Here is a 22,614-nt window from a genome sequence, read left to right on the forward strand (position 1 = left end):
TCTTACCACATCAGTCTCCCAGACATCGACATACATCTTACTACACTATGTACTATTTTTCCCGTGTACTGAACGTGTTAACTGCTAACCTTTCCTCCTTAATTGTTGATCGCATGCAGGGTTTGGTTCTCCATTAGTGCAGAGGGACTGGCTCTAGATAGAAATGAAATGTTATGGCTAGGATAAATCTAGATCTTTGGATTACACAATAACGACTCGGCTATCAATACGTCCAGCTTCATTTCCTTGGTAAAATGGATCCTTCAGTGCCGTTCCAGACCAAAGGTAGTTCGTAATTTGGTCCCTGGAAATTTGTCATAGTATGTTTGGTTATATGATAAATACCTCTGTGTACCAGTGGCAGAAATGGGTTACTATTCCAAGAAAGGTTCGATCTTATTACATCCTATCTTACTTCTGATACCGTCTCCCTTTACATAGACTCGATCAAGATCATACATCCTCTCAGTTGAATCAAATGCATCCTTGACCCGTTATGATGTATCTTTTGATGTTTTTGGAAGGTGTCAATCATGTCCTGGTCATTAGCTGGTTTAAACTGATCGTTATAAACTAGTAAGACCTACCAACAGGCTCACTGTTCCTCCAAACTCCAACCATCACGTGGATCTCGCCTGACGAACCGGGTAGATGCTACTGTATCATCCTCGTCTCCCTTAATAACATCATTGATGATGGGAAATCTTATGTCCAGTGTGCCAGATGGGGCACAAAAAGCTTTAAGGGTCTGTTAAATCATCAATTTTGTTGCTTACTGCTGATCCATCAAGAGAGACCAATGTCTCAGTTCACACCAGATTTTGTCTCCGCCGGCAGCTGAGCCAGAGGGAGAGGTGGGTGGGGAGGGAGCCTCTCCTTTACTCTCCTGTTTCTGCCACAGTCTAGGTCAGAAATCAGATGGACCAGCAGATCTCCTGTTATCTGTCCTTACCTTAGGTGCACTGTAGCTAATGGAGCGGTTGCATGTACAATCTGGGCGTCGGACACACCGAGGAAAGGCCGATAACCGTGTCTGACATGCTGTGACGACCCAGCTAACAGCCTCCGCCGCCACGCTCCCTCCCTGCCACCTGCCTCAGCAGTCTGCCACGCAGCGAGTTAGTTGGTGTTGGTGGCGCGGGGGAGCGGGCTTCCCCAGGCTGACGGCTCTCTGCTCGAGGCACACGGCGCTGGACGGAGCACCATGGTGGTGGGCTGTAGGGCTTGGCTGTTGGGGCTTGGGCCGTGTTGTGGGCCTGAGAGGGCTGTGTTGTGGGGCTGGCTGGTAGGTCAGGGGATGTGTGGGAGACGAAGGCTTTACAAGTTGTCTGGCGCTCGAGCCCCGCCACCGTGTCGTGCAAGGGTAGTGCAGCAAATATCTAAGAACATGAACTCGAGACACATTATGATTACAGTTTCCCTCGATGTGATTCATGATGTATTTCAGCGGTGATCTCCTCAACAGGATGGTGGTGACTGTGAGACTCCTCAACAGGATGGTGATGTGAGACTCCTCAACAGGATGGTGGTGACTGTGAGACTCCTCAACAGGATGGTGGTGACTGTGAGACTCCAGCAGGCCTCATAGGTTCTTCACGATGGAGTTCCAATTTCGTGTTTTCGACTTTTCCGAATAACTTGTTCACTGTCACCGTTTTCTTATCACTTCACATCTTAGTGTTCTGTCTCATTCTAAAATCGTTCTTAACACTTAAGACTTTATTCTCCATAGCTGGAATTAATTTGTTTTAATTTCTCATCGTTCTTACAATAACGGATTTTGTTCTTTCAAACCCGCTTCTTTTTTATTATTATTATTTTGTTTTTATTACGTTAGCTACACCGCTGTTATTGGACCCTGACACTGACCAGAGCCCTGAAAATGTACGACTCTGGCCTGAGCCCCTATACCGGACCATAACCCTAACCTAAGCCCTGATACTGGACCACAACCCTGACCTGAGTCCTGTTACCGGACCACAACCCTGACGAGCCCTGTTACTGTACCACAGCTCTGACCACAGACCTGATACTGGACCACAACCCTGACCAGAGCCCTTTTACTGGACCACAACCCTGACCAGAGCCTTGATACTGGACCACAACCCTGACCAGAGCCCTGTTACTGACCAGAGCTCTGATATTGGACCACAACCCTGACCAGAGCCCTGATACTGGACCACAACCCTAACCAGAGCACTGTCACTAGACCAGAGCCCTGATACTGGACCACAACCCTAACCAGAGCACTGTTACTAGACAAGAGCCCTGATACTGGACCACAACCCTGACCAGAGCCCTGATACTGGACCACAACCCTGAGCAGAGACCTGTTGCTGGACCTCATTTCCGGCTAAAGACCTAACTCAAGCTTTGATTGGCAGTGGACCAGAGCTCCGGTAATGGACCAAGACCCTGACTATAACCCTGATAGTGGACCATAGCTCTAAGCAGTTACTGATACTGGGCCAGATCCCTGTAATTGGACCATGGTCCTAACCAGGTACTGATACTCGACCAGATCCCTGGGAGTGGACCACAACCCTATCCAGGGTCCCGTGTCTTAGGTTGTTCCGTTAAGTTGTTATCGAACGGGAGATCTCGTGTTGGTAGGCCGGGCGGACACGCTCGGGCCATACACGCCACCCGCCCCACGTCACGTGACGAGGGCCCCACAGGACGTTGATCGAACACTTGTGTGATATCATATTTGATGAAGCGGTAGCCAAGACCCGGATTCAGTATATTCTAACACCCTTATCAGGATATTCGCTAACACTCTGGTGTGCCACAGAAATCGATCGCTGGTATGAGGGTGCGTTGTTGCTGTTCGTGTTATACTGTGTGTGAGGTATTGGTGGTCCAGCCCCAAGGACATAGTCATACACACACACACACACACAACACACCAGACGTTCTCATGATGGGAACATTATCCTTACACTAAGAGTCCACGGGGAAAATGAAACAAGATAAGTTCCCAAGTGCACTTTCGTGTAATAATCACAACATCAGGGGAGACACAAGAGAGAAATATAACAGTCAGTTGATATACAGCGAAGAGACGAAGCTAGGACGCCATTTGGTAAACATGCGATTGTATTGGACAATCGCATGTTTACCAAATACTATACCCCCCTTGTCTATGAGCATCATAAAGCCTCTGTGAGCATCATAAAGCCTCTGTGAGCATCATATAGCCTTGGGGTCTGTGGTGGGTGTGGTACAGTGGCTGGCTGTCTCTGGCGCAGGGTGGGCCGCGCGCACCTCGAGTCCTGCCGACGACGCTCGTCAACAACTTCACCAGGATGGCGGAGGGAGGCGGCCGCAGCGTCGCCATGGCCCTCTCCAGCGTCCTCAAGTACCTGGTGGTGGTGCCCAAGGGCCTCGCCCAGATCATCAGCATGAGTTGTCGTGAGTTGAAGCTTGGCTGTGGCGTTGTAGACGATGCATGGTAGGCAGGCGTGTGTGGCAGCTGTAGACGGTGTGATGCATGACCCCCAGCAGGAGTCCTGTGGTCCTGGGTGGTGTGGGTACCAGCGGGCGGGTCATACCTGGCTAAGATGGCCAGTCATGGTGGGTCTGGCGGGGTGTTGTGTGACAGTGTGAGTCAGGGTGTTATACCAGCCCCTTGTTCACGACCCCGGAGGTTGTAGATCGTGTAGTTGTAGGCTGTCGTGCAGTTGTGATCCAGAGGCCAGGGTGTTGTGACTTTTTATGACTTTCAGGGCAAATATGAAATGATGGTGCGTGTTGAGGGAGGCCGACCCTCCACCCCGGTGTGGCTGCTGTGCTCTTCAAATGTCAACTTCCAGGATGATGACATTTACTGACCTCTCTCTCTCTCTCTCTCTCTCTCTCTCTCTCTCTCTCTCTCTCTCTCTCTCTCTCTCTCTCTCTCTCTCTCTCTCTCTCTCATTTTAGCACACCCTCTTCAGCTCTCTCATACCTACTCTTTTTACATCCACACCTCTCTCTCTTACCCTACTATACCCTATTCGATCGTCCCTCCTCGCGCCACATACTGCCCTCAAACATTTCATTTCCATCACATTCATCCTCTTCTGCACTCTTTCATCTGGAGCTCACGCCGTATAATACCGTCGTGACTACTATACGTCGAATATATCCATCTCTACCCTCACACACGGTAACTTCTCTTCCCACACTCCTCAATGGGCCCAGTTTAACCCCCTCATCCACCCTATGGCTCATTTCAACTCCCATGGTTCAACCGACTGTCATGTCCACTTCCAGCTCCATGCATGTCATCAACAAACAACAACTGACTCACATCCCAAGCCCCATCATCATCCCCACCAGAATGCAAACCTGTCCCTCTCTCACTCTCGCATTCACCTCCCTCACTACTCCATCAATAAACGTGGTAACATCATTAAACTCCTGCCGTAGACACGCTTCCACCTGAAACCACACACCCCTCTCTCTTCCTGCTCTCACACACGCCTTAATCTCTTGATAAGAACTCTTCACTGCCTCTATCAGCTTTCCTCCCACACCATAACATATTCGTAACACTCGCCATTAAGATTCTCTATCAACCCAGTCATACGATATCTCCAGATCCATAAATACCACTTCTCTCGTGCATAAAGCACTACTTCCCTAAATACTTTCCATTCCTCACCCACTCCCATGTCTTCATCTATCCTCATCTTTTGCCATTCATTCCCCACTCTCTCCTGGTTCCTCTTCACTCATTCACTTTCACCATCCTTCTTCCTACCCATGTCATTCCCCCTTTTTCCTAAAGCTTTACAAACTTTCACACTCACCTCCATCAAACAGCGATCTAACATCCCACCGGCTACCCACCACAGGATCCCCTTTTGTGAAAGGATCCTGTTTTCACCCCAGGACCATCTACCCCTTTTTCCAGGGTGCTCCTACAGCCCAAGGACGAAGTGGAGTGTTTTAGACCTGGGACTGAAGATGGCAGAGAATGGAATCATGGAAGAAGTGAGCCATAGGGCAGGTGAGAGGGCGAAGGTCCTGAGCACACTAAGGAAAGGGTTTGTATAATGCTGTAGCAGTCCCGACGGTGCTGTATGGCTGCGAGGCACAGGCCAGAATATGACAGAAGGTGAATGTGTTGGAAGTGAAATGTTACTTCCGCCAAAGCTAACCTCCGGGTCCTCCCTCCCATCTCTCAATAATTCACATTTTACTGTTTGATCTTCCTAAAGCCGCCGAAGGCCAATCAGGGCCGCTCGTATTGACCAGCTGGTCCCCGGCCGCCCCACCTCCTCCCAGCCCCTGTCGTGATCATCCCTGCGTTTATTTCCATTTTCTGTTGTGAGAGGTTGGCTCACCAGGTTGTTGTATCACGTGTAGCATGGCTGGTCCCTCCTCGTCCTATTGCCCTCGTCTACTTTTCACCGAATCTTGCAAAGGCTATATTTGTCATTCATAAATATTAACCTAGTCATGAAAATCTTTAGTCTGCTGCTGGTGGCATGACTTTCCAGACCAAGGTGTGAAATCCCCTCCATGGGTCCCACTGTATAGACCCGGTGTGAATCCCTCCATGGTCCCACTGTAGGTCCCGGTGTGAAATTCCTCCATGGGTCCCAGGTGTGAAATCCCCTCCATGGGTCCCACTGTATAGACCCGGGTGTGAAATCCCCTCCATGGGTCCCACTGTAGAGACCCGGGTGTGAAATTCCCTCCATGGGTCCCACTGTAGAGACCCGGGTGTGAAATTCCCTCCATGGGTCCCACTGTAGAGACCCGGGTGTGAAATTCCCTCCATGGGTCCCACTGTAGAGACCCGGGTGTGAAATTCCCTCCATGGGTCCCACTGTAGAGACCCGGGTGTGGGTGGCATCCTGCCCACTGGTCACCGCAAGTTACCACGCCTCTCACCCCAGTGGTGTGTCTTGGCCTGGTTTCCAGGGGAGGTGAGCTGTGGTGGATGAGACTGCCTCTCTCCTGAGCAGGTCCTCTCGTTTCCCCACCGGCTGAACTTGAGTTCTACCGTCGTCACAACATCCCCAGAGCGCTGTATCGGTCTTGAAAGGTCGGGAGAAAAGGTCGATGATACGATTCCGGAACATTAATGTGTCACACGGCCGCTCAGCCGGGCAGGGAGGTGACCTCACCACGTGTGCACCTCACCAGCTCCTCAGGACTCTCCTCACCACACACCTGTGTCCACTTTCCATACTGTCACATCAATAGCCAATATCTGCTACTCTTCCTGGCCTTGTGGAACGTAATATCTAATTTAATTCGTTTAGGTAAAGTATTTCTCAGGCCCGCTCACATTTATCGTTTTAATCTCTCTCCTTCTGTAGCTATCTATCTATCCATCGATCTATCTATCAGCCCAAGGGCGTCAGTCTGAGAGATGGTAGTGTCGCTGGCTGCAGGTGGGTCATGTGACCTCGTCCCGGGACCCAGGCTGGTCGTCCGTCGGCCCCAGGTGTGACCTCATCCCGGGCCAAAGGGGAGGGGGGTCGCGTGAGGTAGGCTGGGACGACCTTAGTGTACCGTGAGCTCCACACGCCATCAACTTGGAAAAGAATTATGTCAGCTCTTGAGCCAGTGTAAGTGGCCATGTCACCCTCCCCAAACACCCGCTACTGGCCGGGGTATTTGGCTCACGTTTGGAGGATTTCTTCCAACTATCGTTCATCGAACGAGCTTGCGGATGATCTACATCAAGTTAAAGACATCGATTTACAAGACCCAAACACTTTTGAGATCTTTTTAGAGAAAAAAAAAATAAGCCTTGAATGTCCGCAGAAGGACAGTCTGAGGTCGAGTGTGTGTGAGGGACATCGTGAGGTCGAGGATATGTGAGGGTCAGTCTGAGGTCGAGGATGTGTGAGGGTCAGTCTGAGGTCCAGGATATGTGAGCTGCTTGGCTGTGGGAACAGCTGGAGACGCCAGGGGTAGCGGAAAGAACCCACTCGACTCCCCCTGCAACACAGCCACACGAGGACGACGCAAACCCCTAAAATTCATATTCTTTTCATCTTTTTCATCTCATGAACACGTACCTTGATCCCTTGCTATAATTTTGACCTCTGCTTTGATCTTTTTCCTTATTCTTTCTCTGTAATGTTTCCACTGAGCTTCAGCTTGTTTCTTCTGTATCACTTTCATCCACCTCCCCGGCATCCGTCCGCAGCCCTCACCCTGCCGCCCTTGTGACTGTGTTCTCCCTCGCCAGTCATACCGTGCGCGACCAAGGCACTGGGCAGCGCCAAGGTGCGGGACATAGTGAGGAGCCGCCAGGACCCGCAGCTGAGCCAGAGGTCCCGCGATCGCCTCCTCTCGTCCATAGAGGGAAGTCTGGAGTTCGCCAACACCAAGGAGAAGAGCAAGGCCATCTGGGAGAGGTCAGTCAGTCCCTCTGACTCAGTGTGCAGGTGTATAGTTAGATCTTCGCTGACGACTGAGAACACACAAGTGTTTGTCGGCAAAAACGTAACAAGAATAATCAGTCGAGTAGTTAGGTCTGGAGTTCATGATTGCTGACATTTCTGTCTCATGTCTGAATGATAAATGAACTACTTTTACAGGAGGCAAAGGCCGTCACAGACTACTATATAGTGTTGAGTGCCAGTGCAACTAGAGATATTGAATATTCTATTTCATGTTACTTTACTGGAAACCTTTGATGACAAGTATTCAAAATTCAAACATACTGATAGATTCAGGCCCTGCACGACCTTGTCTGCTCCTTCCTGCAGAGGCTGGGGGGGGGGGGGTTTACTGACCACCTGGATATTGACCTTTGTCCTCAATATTTTCTTTTCTTATTCTTTTTGATGTTGGAGGTTCCATCACGGATAAAAGTCCACGGCAAAGCCGGACCTTAACTGAAATATGGAGAAGATTATGCAGGGGAAAAAGGGAAAGTTTTTAGGAATTACGGAAGTGAAAAACCTGTCTTTCATAATGTGTGCTTGAGTAGCCGCTCCAACAACAATTGACCCTCACAACAACCTCCTCCCCCACCACCACAACCATGCCCTTTTCACCCATGCCACCACACTCCTCTCTTACCACAATCACTCCCTCCCTAGTTACCACATCCCTCCCTCACCACTACCCCGCCCTCACTCCAAAGTGGTCGTACCTCCTGGTGGCACGGTGGTCGTACCTCCTGGTGACACGATGGTCGTACCTCCTGGTGGCACGATGGTCGTACCTCCTGGTGGCACGGCGGTCGTGCTTCCTGTTGGCACAGAGGTCGTACCACAGTGGTGGTCAGTGGACGTCAGGTACCACAGTGGTGGACAGTAAATGTCAGGTACCAGGTCCACAGTGGTGGACAGTGAATGTCAGGTACCAGGGCCACAGTGGTGGACGCAGGACATCAAGGACCTGCCTGGGTCACGAGCATGAAGCATCGACCTGGTCTCCACGAGCGGTGGGGTCCTGGCCTGGGTCCATTGTCCGCTGGGCCAGCAGGTCACGCGGGGCAAATAACATGAATATCGTCGAGTCTCGGCCTGTACCAGTGTTAGCCAGACGTGTTTGGCCAGGTACCACGGGTGTCACACATATTGGACGATCGACCTGATACCTCCTTCCGGTTCCCACCTGTACAGGGTCTTGCTTGCATGCCCACCTCACGTCTATAGATCTACGTTTTTCAACCTTCCTTACGTATTCAGAGGCGTGGCCAGACACCCCAGGCGAGGGACGCTGTGTGACCCGAAGATCTACTTTCATTCACGACATTTTTTCCATTGCATCAGGTGTTACCCACCGGCAGGAGGCTGGTCACCTCACTGTGCCACAGGTTGCCATCCAATCTCACCATGTATGTTCCTGGCTACCTCACTGTGCCACAGGTTGCCATCCAACCACATCATCGACATATAATCATGGGGAACACATGCCTCACTACGTCCGTCAACACTGCGGCGTCGCAAGAGGGTAATGTGCCCAACTCTGAAGGGGTTTGGGGAGGGACGGGATGCTGGGGGGTGAACGGACCAACTGGGGAGAAGACGAAGGCTTGAAGACAAAGTTTTATGTAAACGGGTTATTGCTTCATGATTGTTATGATTGATGTTTATACATGTTGTGCTCAAGGATCGTACCGTCGTGCTCAGGGGTAGTGCTGTCGTGGTTTAAGAATGCTGTCTAGGAAAAATAATCTACATATCCTACTGATCCACACAACAGGAACCACTCGATTACGGTATGGCGACGGACGCGAAATCATCATTATAATATAAATCATTTGAAAGCACGATCAGATCTTAATGGTTCTGCGCCGTCTGAGCCATGATCCACCCAGCACATCTACCCAGATCTATCCGCCCAACATACCTATTTTCCCAGGCTACGGGCGAACATTACCGCTAATTTGTTATACTTTAATGCAAGTTCGTTTCCCTTACAATGGCTCCCAACTCTGAGAGAGGTAAGTGAGCTACTGTCTGAGGCAACCTGACACCTCGTACGTCAGTTCCCGACACCTGTGGCCTGACTTGAATCCTGGTCGCAGGACGATGCAGGAGGTGAACATGACGGCCGAGCTGGGAGGTAGGGCGCCCAACCCGCTGGTGATGCGCCTGGAGGACCGGACACAGTGCCATCTTCTGGACCTGGCCAGGAAAGCTCGACCTCTGGTCCTCAACTTCGGCTCGTGCACCTGACCCCCGTTCATGGCCAACCTGGAGAGGTTCCGCGAGGTGGGTTCCTCTCTGACCAACCTTATCTTTAATCTATCTCGTCCTGATAAGACCCATCCTTATCAGTAACGTATATCTTACTGAAACATGATCCGATCTTCATTCATCCTTAATCATATGTTTTCAGCTGGGAGTGACTGCATGTCTGTCAAGTGGTCAGGATGTTATTGGAGCGAACACTGTATAGGCTGGTCCCGAGTGTTGCAGGAGGTTGTCAGAAGGGTTGTCTGTGGCAGGAAGGTTAGGTGTGTGTGTGTGTGTGTGTGTGTGTGTGTGTGTGTGTGTGTGTGTGTGTGTGTGTGTGTGTGTTCTTCCCAGATTCCACTTACAGAAAGTAACACCACAATCGGGGAGTCAACTTCGACGATGCTCTGTTCACGTTAGGACTGTGGGTCCTCCCGCCCTTAAAGAACCCAACAACCCCCTGCTACTGCATGGAACGCAGCTTCAAAAGAACAAGAAGCCCTATCAGAACGATTTACATAGCGAACTATATGTAGTCCTATTCATGCACTAGTATGGTGTGTGTACGTCTGTATATATATATATGTAGCACTGCATTCTAATTTCACAGTTGTCCGCCGCGCTAGTTCGGAAAGACGTAACTGGACATAAAAATCACCTCCATAAAGTGAACGTAATATTAATCTGAACCAATAATTTTCTATGTCAGATTGTTGTACTTGTTTTCAGCTGATGTGCCTTTTGTAAATTCATCTTTTTTTTGGTGCTACTTTGAGTATCATCATCTGAAGTGGCAGGGCAATCATGGCACAGACAATTAACAGACAACCTTGAGGCTGAATTGCAGGTTCGTAAACACTACGTGTATCAGAATTGCAGGTTGGTAAACACTACGTGTATCAGAATTACTCTTTTAAGTTATTCTCAAGATGTCCATTGTTGTCCTGGGTCTGCTGGCCAGTGTGACGATCTCTCATGACCAGTATCGCCCCAGCAGATGACTGAGGAACACTCCCTGGTGGCAGACTTCCTTATGGTGTACATCGCCGAGGCTCACCCGACGGACGGCTGGGCGCTTCGAGATAACATCGCCATAGCCAAACACAGGTACGCCAGGACCAGTCACTTATCTCCATACCGTAACGCTGGGATGAGCACCTTATCTGCACACATGAACACTGGGATTGGTACCTTATCTACACAGCGGAATACTGGGATTTGTACCTTCCCTGAACACCGGGATACTGGGATTAGTACCTTCCCTGCACACCAGTCATTCCTTTTTTCTACCCTTTCGTTTCTAGCCACCATCAATGACACCCATGTACCAGCTCCTCCAACATAAGGATCGCTAAACCTTCCTTAACGGTGTTCTGTTCACGTACTATGGGATTCCTTTGTGTGTGTAACTCATGTATTGTAAACGGTACAGGGTGGGAATCCTACACTCGCTGGGTCCCATCCCTTAAATTTTCTTTACTATCGTATAACTTTTTCAACTTTTCATTGCTGTTATGATTCATCATTTTATTCCATTCGTCCATCTTATGAGTACTTAATCAGATATTTTCTAACAAGTTTTTCCTCTCAATTTCATGTCATGAACTCTTGGTTAGTTTATCTTTGGATTTTTCAGATAACTGTTCCCTGTTGATATCATGAATCAAAAATCTTAAAATTTGTGATCAGGTCATCACTGTCTTTTCTGTCTTCCATGGTGGGCAAATTCATGTTCATTAAAGTCTCTTTGTAACTCAGCATACTTAATCCTGGCACCTTATTTCTTGCGCTTCTTTCGACCTTCTCTCTTCGTCCTGTGTGGTTCATCAAGTGCTCTGACCAGCCTCTAAAAGCATACTCTAGTTTAGCCCTGATTAAAGATGCGAACAGTCTTCTGGATATTTCCAAATCTATGTATTATAATATGAATCTGACTGTTTGCCAGCTATTTGCTTGTCTCCTTTACATTTCTTCCAAGGTGGGGCTCTGGCGACGGGTTAAGTAAAAGGAGTCTCAAACACCTCTCACACACAGATTTCTGCAGTTTGTTCCCAGTTAGATGATAATCGCATCGAGGCCTTCTTTCACAGTCTCATCTTCATTACTTTCCTTCACTTAGGTTGAAGTTAATGAACCATGTATAAAGCTAACTTCGTTGCTTGTCCAGCTTCCCTTTTTAAGTTGATACATTTTCTATCACTCTTTACTTCCCTCATTTGTACATATAGTCAGGAATGAGTATTTACCTTCTAATAAGCCATTTACACAGGTCAAGAAGAGCAATGGTTTCAGGACCGAGTCCTGTGGTACACCACTGAGAAAACCTACCTTAAGAAGGCTCCTCCGTCATGCGTCCTTTGCTCTTCTCCACGAAACTGATTTTCTATCCATCGAAGAAACCGCTTCCTTGTTCCCGCCGGAAGATCCAGTTCTTTACGTCTCCTATGGGACACAGTGTCAAAGACTTTATGGCAGTTCACATACACCTAAGCGACGATGTTTTATAGCTCAGGCAACAAAGGCTGACACAAGTGACTGGTGAGACAGGAAAGGTAGAGGACTCACCTGACAACCAGATACTGGATAAAGTGACTGTCAGAAGACCACTGACAGACTGTAGAGTGTCGGTGCAGAGGACAGGAGATTGATAGTAGACAGCTCACACTCAGCAGACAGTTCACAAGATAGTAATAAATTGGTAGGGGAGAACTCACAGCAGACTTTTGGTGGAGAGGACAACAGGCTAACGGGTGGGAGGCCCTCAACATCACAGGGCTCTCAGTACAGCAGTCAGCTCTTGCGGGTGGCTGTGCAGCAGACGCATCAAACAGGCTGTGATACAGCGTAGCAGGAAGGGGGGGTCGGCTTCTAGCTTGGCTGTCTCTGGTAAGGTGGGATAATGTTGTTCCTAGTTAGTCGTCATTAAAGACAGAATAGAATGTAGATAAGAATGTATCAGGCTCACTTTTTTTTTGGGGGGGGAACATTTGAATGAGAAAGAAAGTTGAAAAAGAAAACTTTGGTAGGCGGGCAGAACCGTTTTACTCAACTGATGTTTCTAATGTATGATTTTAGCACAATCGATCCTGAGGTTATTTGCATTTTGGTAAAGATGTCTGGTTAGGATAACTTCTAATGTAATATAGTAACCTCTGCTTTGGTATAAGCATAAAGTAGAAGGGGGAAGAGAGGAATGGGAGGATTTAACTTCAATAATTCCATGGCTGCTTGCCCTTGGCAGGACCCTGGAAGAGAGGTTCACAGCAGCACAGATGTTAGAAGTGGAGTCCCTGAAATGTCGTGTGGTGGTGGATCGTCTGGAGGATGAAGCAAGTAATGCCTACGGCGCCCTGCCCGAGCGACTCTTCATCATCCTGGATGGTGTTGTTGTTTACAAGGGCGAACAAGGACCCACTGGTTATAAGGTAAGGGTTGTGATCATTGATCATCTGCCTCGTATCCTCTTAAAACCAGGTACTCATCCTCTAGGGACGACCAAAAGGTAAACAGACGTTCGCGAGTTCAGTAGGTCCGCCCTGGGCCAGTCAGCAGACGCCACTGGACTGATATCATCGACCTACAACCCAAAGACTTTGCCCACGGCCTAACTGCTGCTTGGAGCTCACAATTCGCATATTATGGGCGAACCAACTCAAGGTGGTAACAGAAGGCGAAAATAAAAGTCTTTTCGAAAACGATGGGAAGGCCGAGCAGGAAGAGAAAACTTGGGAATAACTGCTACCGGAACATCGCCTTGGAGAGAAAAAGTCATCCAGTTGTCAAAATTTGCATTCTCTCATATGAGGTCTATCCTGCAAGCACGAAAGCATGCCCCCACATGGAGAAGGATCAGAGATAAGGACTGACCTCAGGTCAAAATATATGTGTTCAGTGTTGAATCTGAGTAAATCCTTCCGAAGGAGAACCCCCTAAACACACTGGGTAGATCCAGAACGTCAAGTTAAGGTACTTCCTGACGGAGGAAGGTGTGTACTAAACAGCCTCTGACTCGATTTCCTCCAATGATAGGTTTCTGAAGGCGGGGCCAAGGCAGAGGCCATCTCACATCATGTCGAACGGTATTTGACCTGACATGTAAAGTCATACACATTTTTCCATGAATTGCGTAAATTCATGCATTTAGGATATTGGGATTAAGAATTTGAATGATGGTGAGGCATATAAACCATGTCGAACCAACCAACAGGTTTTCTAAATCCACATACAGACACACGAGGGGTACGAAGGACCAGGGTGTCCAAATGAAAGTTCCCCCTCCTGGCAGTCCTGATAAAGACATGAGGGTTTCTATGAGAAGCAACTGGTCGTGAGACACGAAGTTCTCTGCTGAAAAAATTCCAAGTTTGGAAGAAGGAAGGAATGTTCCTAATGATTTCATTCTTTGTCAAGAGACTGTAAGAAGACAAAATCTTGTGTCTGGACGGAGCATGAATTACTCAAACTGTTCCCCTAGGGCCCAAGACTTTAAGAATGAATATATATATATATATATATATATATATATATATATATATATATATATATATATATATATATATATATATATATATATATATACATATATATATGAACAGAAAAACTGGAGGAAGTAAAGTGTTTTAGATATCTGGGAGTGGATCTGGCAGCGGATGGAACCATGGAAGCGGAAGTAGATCATAGGGTGGGGGAGGGGGCGAAAATCCTGGGAGCCTTGAAGAATGTGTGGATGTCGAGAACATTATCTCGGAAAGCAAAAATGGGTATGTTTGAAGGAATAGTGGTTCCAACAATGTTGTATGGTTGCGAGGCGTGGGCTATGGATAGAGTTGTGCGCAGGAGGGTGGATGTGCTGGAAATGAGATGTTTGAGGACAATGTGTGGTGTGAGGTGGTTTGATCGAGTAAGTAACGTAAGGGTAAGAGAGATGTGTGGTAATAAAAAGAGTGTGGTTGAGAGAGCAGAAGAGGGTGTTTTGAAATGGTTTGGGCACATGGAGAGAATGAGTGAGGAAAGATTGACCAAGAGGATATATGTGTCGGAGGTGGAGGGAACGAGAAGTGGGAGACCAAATTGGAGATGGAAAGATGGAGTGAAAAAGATTTTGTGTGATCGGGGCCTGAACATGCAGGAGGGTGAAAGGAGGGCAAGGAATAGAGTGAATTGGATCGATGTGGTATACCGGGGTTGACGTGCTGTCAGTGGATTGAATCAGGGAATGTAAAGCTTCTGGGGTAAACCATGGAAAGCGGTGTAGGTATGTATATTTGCGTGTGTGGACGTGTATGTATATACATGTGTATGGGGGTGGGTTGGGCCATTTCTTTCGTCTGTTTCCTTGCGCTACCTCGCAAACGCGGGAGACAGCGGAAAAAAAAAAAAAAAAAAAAAAAAAAAAAAAATATATATATATATATATATATATATATATATATATATATATTCTTTTCTTCTTTTTTTCTTTCAAACTATTCGCCATTTCCCGCATTAGCGAGGTAGCGTTAAGAACAGAGGACTGGGCCTTTGAGGGAATACCCTCACCTGGCCCAATTCTCTGTTCCTTCTTTTGGAAAAAAAAAAAAACGAGAGGGGAGGATTTCCAGCCCCCTGCTCCCTCCCCTTTTAAAGACTTATTTTTCCTATCCCTGGGGATAGGGGAGAAAGAATACTTCCCACGTATTCCCTGCGTGTCGTAGAAGGCGACTAAAAGGGGAGGGAGCGGGGGGGCTGGAAATCCTCCACTTTTTTTTTTTTTTAATTTTCTAAAAGAAGGTACAGAGAAGGGGGCCAGGTGAGGATATTCCCTCAAGGGCCCAGTCCTCTGTTCTTAACGCTACCTCGCTAATGCGGGAAATGGCGAATAGTATGAAAGAAAAAAAGAAATATATATATATATATATATATATATATATATATATATATATATATATATATATATATATATATCCTTTGTATTCACTGAATTTACCACTAAACTATGAGATACAGTACATTAACACCATGAAATACTGCCTCGGAAAAAAAACAATACAGCTGAATAATATTCTTTAACAGAACAAAAGCCATAGAATTTTTTTTAAAAATATAGTGTGATTTTAACGAATACATATTCATTACAGCTGAGCGAAGTCGACGACTGGCTCACAAACAAGAAGTTAGAGATGAAATAAGACTGTCCATCACGAGCGCTGGGATGGTTACAGGAACGAGACAGAGCCAACCTGGTGACGCACGAAATCGGCTACTGAAGCACAACAGGAAATGCTATGTGAACAATACTGGATATGTATGGATAATTGTGTGCAGACCAAGAAAGAATTCTTTATAGTCACTTTCGCATTACTTGATTGTTTAGGATATCATTCACTAGTAGTTTCTGGCTATTACGTATATCTTTGTGTATCATCAATAACTCTTTATTCTAATATTACTTATATCTCTTCACTATCCTTAAGTGCATGATGTATGTCTTCACACTAATGATCAGTGATATATATATATATATATATATATATATATATATATATATATATATATATACACAGTCTTCACTATATATTGTATGTGTATTCTAGAGCGATTTCCTTGCATATGCTACATTATGACTATATTGTTTGCATTAGCACACACCATTGTTTGGTTTACCGCATAAGTCTGTGAAAAAATCTATTTTCCATGAAATATTTATGACAAAATCGATGACAGCTCCTTAAGATTTTCTTTTGTTGCGGCCAGGCAGCTTTATAGCCCCTAACGTGACACCTTCAGGGTGTGACCCTAACTAAACCTTTCATTTTCTTAACTTACCTCCTTCCTAGCTCCAGGATCCCGTCTGTGTGTCTCCCGCAGCACTCAGGGAGCGGCCGGCCAGGTCCATAGGTTCGGGAAGTGTTCATGCCATATGTATTAATATGGGGAATGCATAATGCATATAAAATCTACATTTGTTTATGCCACCATGGATACTGAGATTATGCATTCGTAAGTACATCAAATTTAGAATATTAATCGTTGAGGCCCACTTCAAAATGTATAATGGACAATTTTCAAGCACCCAGACAGGAGGTTAAAGAATATAATTCTTACTACATAATTCATCTGTTCCCTCTCATTGATCTGTTTAAATTTTCATTTTTTTTCACTCCCAAATATTTGTTATGTCCTGATTTTAAGATTTCATTTTAGTAAGAATAATAAATACCATGGCTTCTTGTATTCAGTCTTTTAAAAGTCGACAGTGTGAGGTATATATACTAGAACTGAGGTTCTCCCTTCTCTTCGTAGAAATCAATGTAATATTTAGTCTCGTGATGAATCAGCTTGGAATTCCGGAAAAAGCAAACTTCTCTCGGGTTAAATGGAAAATAAATATAGACTCAAGCTTGCATGCACATTCGCAAGAATATATATATATATATATATATATATATATATATATATATATATATATATATATATATATAGAGTATGTCTGTAGTCACCTCATATCATTATACACACAAAATCACAAAGATGTAAGGGAAGCATCTTGCCGGATACTCTAAAGCTTCTTTCACGAACGGAAGTAATTGTAGTGTAATGCGAAGAAAAGTCATCTTCATGTACAAAGAATATTTCATAGGCCCATTCTTAATTACAGCACAGTTTAAAGCCGGAAAAAAAATGGCTAAGTATGTGCCATTTTTTCCCCCAGATACATCGATTTTGATATTCAGATCTAAACTGCAGCCATACATTAAAGACAAGTATGGCACCTTACATTATGGCCCTGGTCAGGAACTGATGACGCAAAAGCTTAAAGCTGAATAAGCCAGGTACATTGCTGACGACTTGACTGACCTGAGCCATGGTGAAGGGAAGTTAACATTCTACTTCATGGGCACTAATTGGTTACACTGAACTTTACTGGAAAATGTTAACTGATTGATTACAATCTTTTTGTTAAATCTCTTGACGCGTGCAAATAGATGTAGATAGCGAGTAAAAGGAGTGAATATTATCATTAAATCTGAAATGTGTTAAACCATATCTTTCTATCCTACAGTTTCACTGTAAACAGAGAATTAAACACATTAAGTAAAGTAAGGAACTGTTTAACGTCAAGGACAAGTGACGTTGGACTGTTCAGTCGACCAAGGGTAGGGTCCTAGTCTCAAAAGTATTCCATGATGTGTTATCATCCAAGATAGTAATATGATGAAAAAGAGGAGATATCAGGAGAGATTTGGTGAAGAATGGCTAAAGGTGAGAGGATATGAAATTAAGGGAGAAGGCGAGTATTGGGGGGTATTTAAGAAAGCGTACTGACATGTCCAACATGTGGCACGCGTAGGGTGGAATGTAGGCTGGTATGTACGAGAGGGTAGTGGGCGGTGGATGAGGAAGTAAAGTTGTTCTGAAAGAGAACAGAGTTATATGGGCGTATTCTACATGGAAAGAGCAGCATCAGGTCAAGAGAAAGGTGCATGGACTGAGAGTAATAGCAAACTTCAGGAAAAATGAAAAAAAAAATGGAAGGAGGTTATAATGTAAGGAGAACAAATGGAAGCATAAGATGGGGAAATTGTATCAGGTAAGGAAGAGGTGAGAGGAGTTGGGATGAGTATTGTGAGTGTTTGAATGAGTTGGATGATACGGTGGCAGATGTGCGTCGTCAGGGTTGGGGAAATATGCGAGGTGAGTCATGGCAATTGGGTTGTGAAAACTCGAGAGGTGGTCAAAGCCTTGTATAAGATGAAGTGTGGCAAGGCAGCTGGAGTGGATGGGAATTCGGTTGGTAAAATATGATGGGTTGGTTACGATTATGAATATATGTATGACTCATGGTAAGGTGTCAATCGGCGGATTATTTATACAGCGCCACTGGAAAAAGGCAAGATGGACACAAGTGAATGTTCGAATTATAGGAGTCTATGTCTGTTGAATGTACCTGATAAGTTGTATAAGACAGTGGTGATTGAGAGGGTGGTGGCTTGCAAAGAACATGATACTGAGGAGGACCACTGTGGTTTCAGGAGTGATAGAGGATGAATGGATCAGTTATCTCCTTTGAAGAATATGAAAAATACTTAAAGAAATAGAAGTATTTGTATGTGGCATTTTATGGCCCTATCTGGAAAAAAGCAAGTAGTCATTCCATCTCCATTGTAACTCTTCCTGTTACTGCTTCTCCATTGTCCTTTCACTGGTCATCTTGAGTTTTCCCCACATTGTCAAACTCAATCCAAAACCTTTATCATCCCTTAACTTTGCAGATACTCACTTACCCCAACTTAGGTACACCCCCCCTTTTTTTTTTTTTTCCAAACCCCGCCCCTTTCTTATGTACACGTACCAGTCACTTGCACTTCTTTCGTGTAACATCCATACACCTGTCTATTGTATAATAACTACAATAGCAACTTTCATCATCCCACTTCTCAGAACCCTTATTACTAGCATCTTGCAGATTCGTCGATTGCATTCTCTTTTCTTAAACATACTTATCTATCTGTATCTCTGATGCCTGTTCCCTCCTGGAACTCCCTCAAGGGGTTGAATGGCCACAGCAATAGCCTTTAGTCCTCATCCTTAACAGACCACTGGCAGAGGGCAACTTTTGCACAGTGTTTGCAGGAGCTCCTATCTGATATTCCTACTGACTATATACTTGTACCTAATGCTCCCACTTAATATTTCTGCCTAACGCTCCAGCCCCAGTGTTCCTACCGACTACTTATATCTATTTATCCTGTCATTTTTGCCAAAAGGTAGGGCTAGTGCATAGTGCTCACCATAGGAAAATCAAGTTACAAAGAATGGGCTGAGTGAGGTAAGTGTTGTCAAGTGTTATGTGTGAAAACGAGAGATTGTGATTTGTATGTTTGTGGACAGAATGTCAGTAGTTCACATGTGGATGAGACAGAAAGAAGAGACAGCTACCTGGGTCAGAGGAGTGCAACTTGACAACCACAGAAGTGCTGGCTCACTACACAGTCGTCACTTACCCTTATGATACCCAGGTGGGTAGCATATCTCTCTGGTCATTGGCTGTCTACATCTTAAACATATCTCTCTTCAACATTCATTTACCTCCTTCCAGAAGTTTCTAATTCTTTCAATTTTCTCCCTGCTTCTAAACATACTAAAAGCAAAGCAATTAAATCAGAAGGCTTATGAACTGTCATGGTTTAAGTTACTGTAATGGTAGATTTAACAATCCACAATAATCATCGTTATCTAAAGAAAGGGGAGGTATTTCCACATTTATGGGAACCCATCCTTTCATTCTTCTTTACTATCAGACAATATTTCAGACATCTAATTAGTCTGCAGTCACAGTTTCATCACTTTTATCATCTAGAACTCTGATATAATTAAAGAACATATCTTTTCTCACCATGACCTCTGGTTGCTCATTTTATGTTTTTCAAATAAATGTGCACTATGTATAATTTCAGAATGGTTTAGAGATTTAAAGGTTCTCATCAAATTTCCCTTTAGGTCCAAAAAAATATCAGGTCAGCAAGGCTTTTTTGTTTTTTCCTTCTGAGAGGTTACACTTTGCAAAAAGGATGAAATATCTAATTTCTGCATAAGATACAGTAATGTGAAGATGTTGTATGGTACTTTATTCTGGACTTTTATTACTACAAATTTTGACAAAATGTGTAAATAAGATTATGATTCAGTAAATCAAGGCACCTTGATTGCAAGTAAAATTTAATATTCCTGTGTAAAAAACCTTGTTGCTGTTCAATGATACAGGTGGTTGGGTTACTGGATACATAATTTTTTTATTGTTTCACAGTATTCTCTTTCCCCTGATGGGTAAACTTATAACCTCTAATATTTCCTTGTACCTCACCCTTTTTATTACAGGTACCACCTTAATTACCTTCTCTGCTTAGCTCTTTCCTTTAGTAAGGTGACCAGATTTGAGAACATATTCTAATTTAGGTCTGCTGTAAGTTGTACATAGCTTATTGAACATCTTATAAATGTTCCTTCACGCAATTTTAATAATAACCAGCGGGAAGTTTGCTTACTTGACAATACTCGATGTGTTTTGACATAAGGCTGGGTTTAGTGTTGAACCCTAAGTTTCCTAACAGCATGTCATGTATCAGCTTGTTACCTGCTGGATGATACTTGTATCATGGCCTTCTTTTTCTGTGTCCCATCTTCAATTTACATTTGCTTTGGCTTAACTGCATGAACCATTTAGCAAAACAACTCTATAACTTGTTGAAGTCCTTTCATAAGCTAATGCATTCCTCATTGTTTTACCTCTCTCAAGACCATAGCACCATCTGCAAAATGAATCCAGTCATTTACAATGATCAAGAATAGCATGTCATATCTCTTAACTTTTTGTCCTGCAAATGGTAATTCCAGCATGCTGAGAAAAGGCTCCTGTGGCAGGTGTCCTCTTCTCCCTTCCAATAAGATCATTTTTGATCTGTTAAAGGAGTGTCTCCCTTTTGTCTGTATGAAAATCCAACCTCTTCACCAAACTCCTATGTGGGGCAGTTTCAAATACCATCTGGCAGTCAAAAAACACCCAACCCACCTTTCTATCTCTTTTGTCTAGAACACAATTTCTTTTCTCTAAACCTGCATTCTATCAAGTACTTTCTCCTTTCCACATTATCATATGTTTGCTTTCTGATTATCTTTCCCAGTGTTTTACAAAACACTCTTCATTAATTCAGTGTAACATTCCAAACTTTCTTAAGATAGACATGAGATTTGCTCTCTTCCACTCCCTTGACACCACATCCACTTCTGATTTTTTTCAACATTTCTATACACTTCCTTATTAACTATGGATGCACTTGATAACTACAATGAGCCTTACATGGATCAAGTCCCTTTTAGAGCTAAATCATGTCTTCTCAAATAATTTCAGCACTTCTCAATCTTCCTCCCCATCCCATCTCACTAGAAATAGGGTTATATTGTACCCCATTCTGAATACAGTTTCAAACGTAACATTCAATTCCTCACATATCCTCATTGCCTTTAACAGATTTTCCTTCTGAAACCCTCAAAATGATTAGCTGCTCTTTAACCCTTTGAAAATGAATGATAGTCCTGCTGGTAAGGACCCTCCAGATGATGGTATTTCACTATTTACAAAGATATTTAAAGAATCTATTTTTCAATAAAAGAAAAAAAAAGGGTTAGGCATATGAACAGGTTGAGTGAAGAGACCACACAAGAGGATATACTTGTCAGAAGTGAAGGGAGCAAGGGATAGTGGGAGAAAGCAAGAGAAAAGAATTGAATGAAGACAGCTCTGGGGTATCACAGCATGAGGATTCTCGAGGGTGTGTGGTGTGCATAAATGAAATGGACTGGTTTAATGTGATTCACTGGGGGTAGTGAAGCTAACAAGATAAAGTACAGAGCAGTCTATGAGGTTGGGTTGTGGAAGGTAGGCTTTGGTTTCAGTACTTTAAACATAACAGTTAGTGACGATGTGTACAAATAAGGTCATTGCTCATTTGTTCCTGATACTGCTTCATTACATACTTGCAGTTTCCCGTGTTAGCGAGGTAGCTTTAAGAACAGAGGACTGAGCCTAAGAGGGAATATCCTCACTTGGCCCCCTTCTCTGTTCCATTTTTTTGGAAAAGTAAAAAAATGGGAGGGGAGGATTTCCAGCCCCATGCTCCCTCCCCTTTTAGTCGCCATCTACTACACGCAGGGAAAACATGGGAAGTACTCTTTCTCTCCTGTCCCCAAGGATGTGAGGCCTGGTTGTGGATAGGGAGCTGTGGTTTCAGTGTATTACACATGATGGCTAGAGACTGAGTGTGAACAAATGTGGCCTTTTTGTCTGTATTCCTGGCACTGCCTTGATGAAGCAGGGGATAGCGATGCTGTTTTCCTGTGGGGCAGGGTAGCGATGGGAATGAATGAAGGCAAGCAAGTATATGTATGTATATGTTGATATGTATATGTGCGTATGTGGGCGTTTATGTATATA

General features: G+C 44.8%; 1 protein-coding gene across 3 annotated transcripts; it reads left to right on the plus strand.

Annotated features, from left to right (window-relative positions):
• Positions 1-1,093: 1,093 nt before the first annotated feature.
• On the plus strand, positions 1,094-22,197 carry LOC139749742 (type I iodothyronine deiodinase-like). 3 transcript variants are annotated; one of them, XM_071663941.1, is made up of 5 exons: positions 1,094-1,210; positions 3,252-3,414; positions 7,199-7,367; positions 9,494-9,680; positions 10,642-10,751. In XM_071663941.1, the coding sequence occupies exons 1-4, from the start codon at positions 1,205-1,207 to the stop codon at positions 9,642-9,644; spliced, it is 489 nt and encodes a 162-aa protein (XP_071520042.1). In that variant the 5' UTR covers positions 1,094-1,204; the 3' UTR covers positions 9,645-9,680; positions 10,642-10,751. The 3 variants fall into 3 exon arrangements, with proteins under 3 accessions (XP_071520042.1, XP_071520043.1, XP_071520044.1); XM_071663942.1 differs by lacking the exon at positions 1,094-1,210 and having other exon boundaries at positions 2,470-3,414; XM_071663943.1 differs by lacking the exons at positions 1,094-1,210; positions 3,252-3,414; positions 7,199-7,367 and adding exons at positions 12,886-13,069; positions 15,761-22,197 and having other exon boundaries at positions 9,523-9,680.
• Positions 22,198-22,614: the final 417 nt, after the last annotated feature.

The sequence above is a fragment of the Panulirus ornatus genome, chromosome 8, assembly GCF_036320965.1.
Source record: "Panulirus ornatus isolate Po-2019 chromosome 8, ASM3632096v1, whole genome shotgun sequence".
Lineage (NCBI taxonomy): Eukaryota > Metazoa > Arthropoda > Malacostraca > Decapoda > Palinuridae > Panulirus > Panulirus ornatus.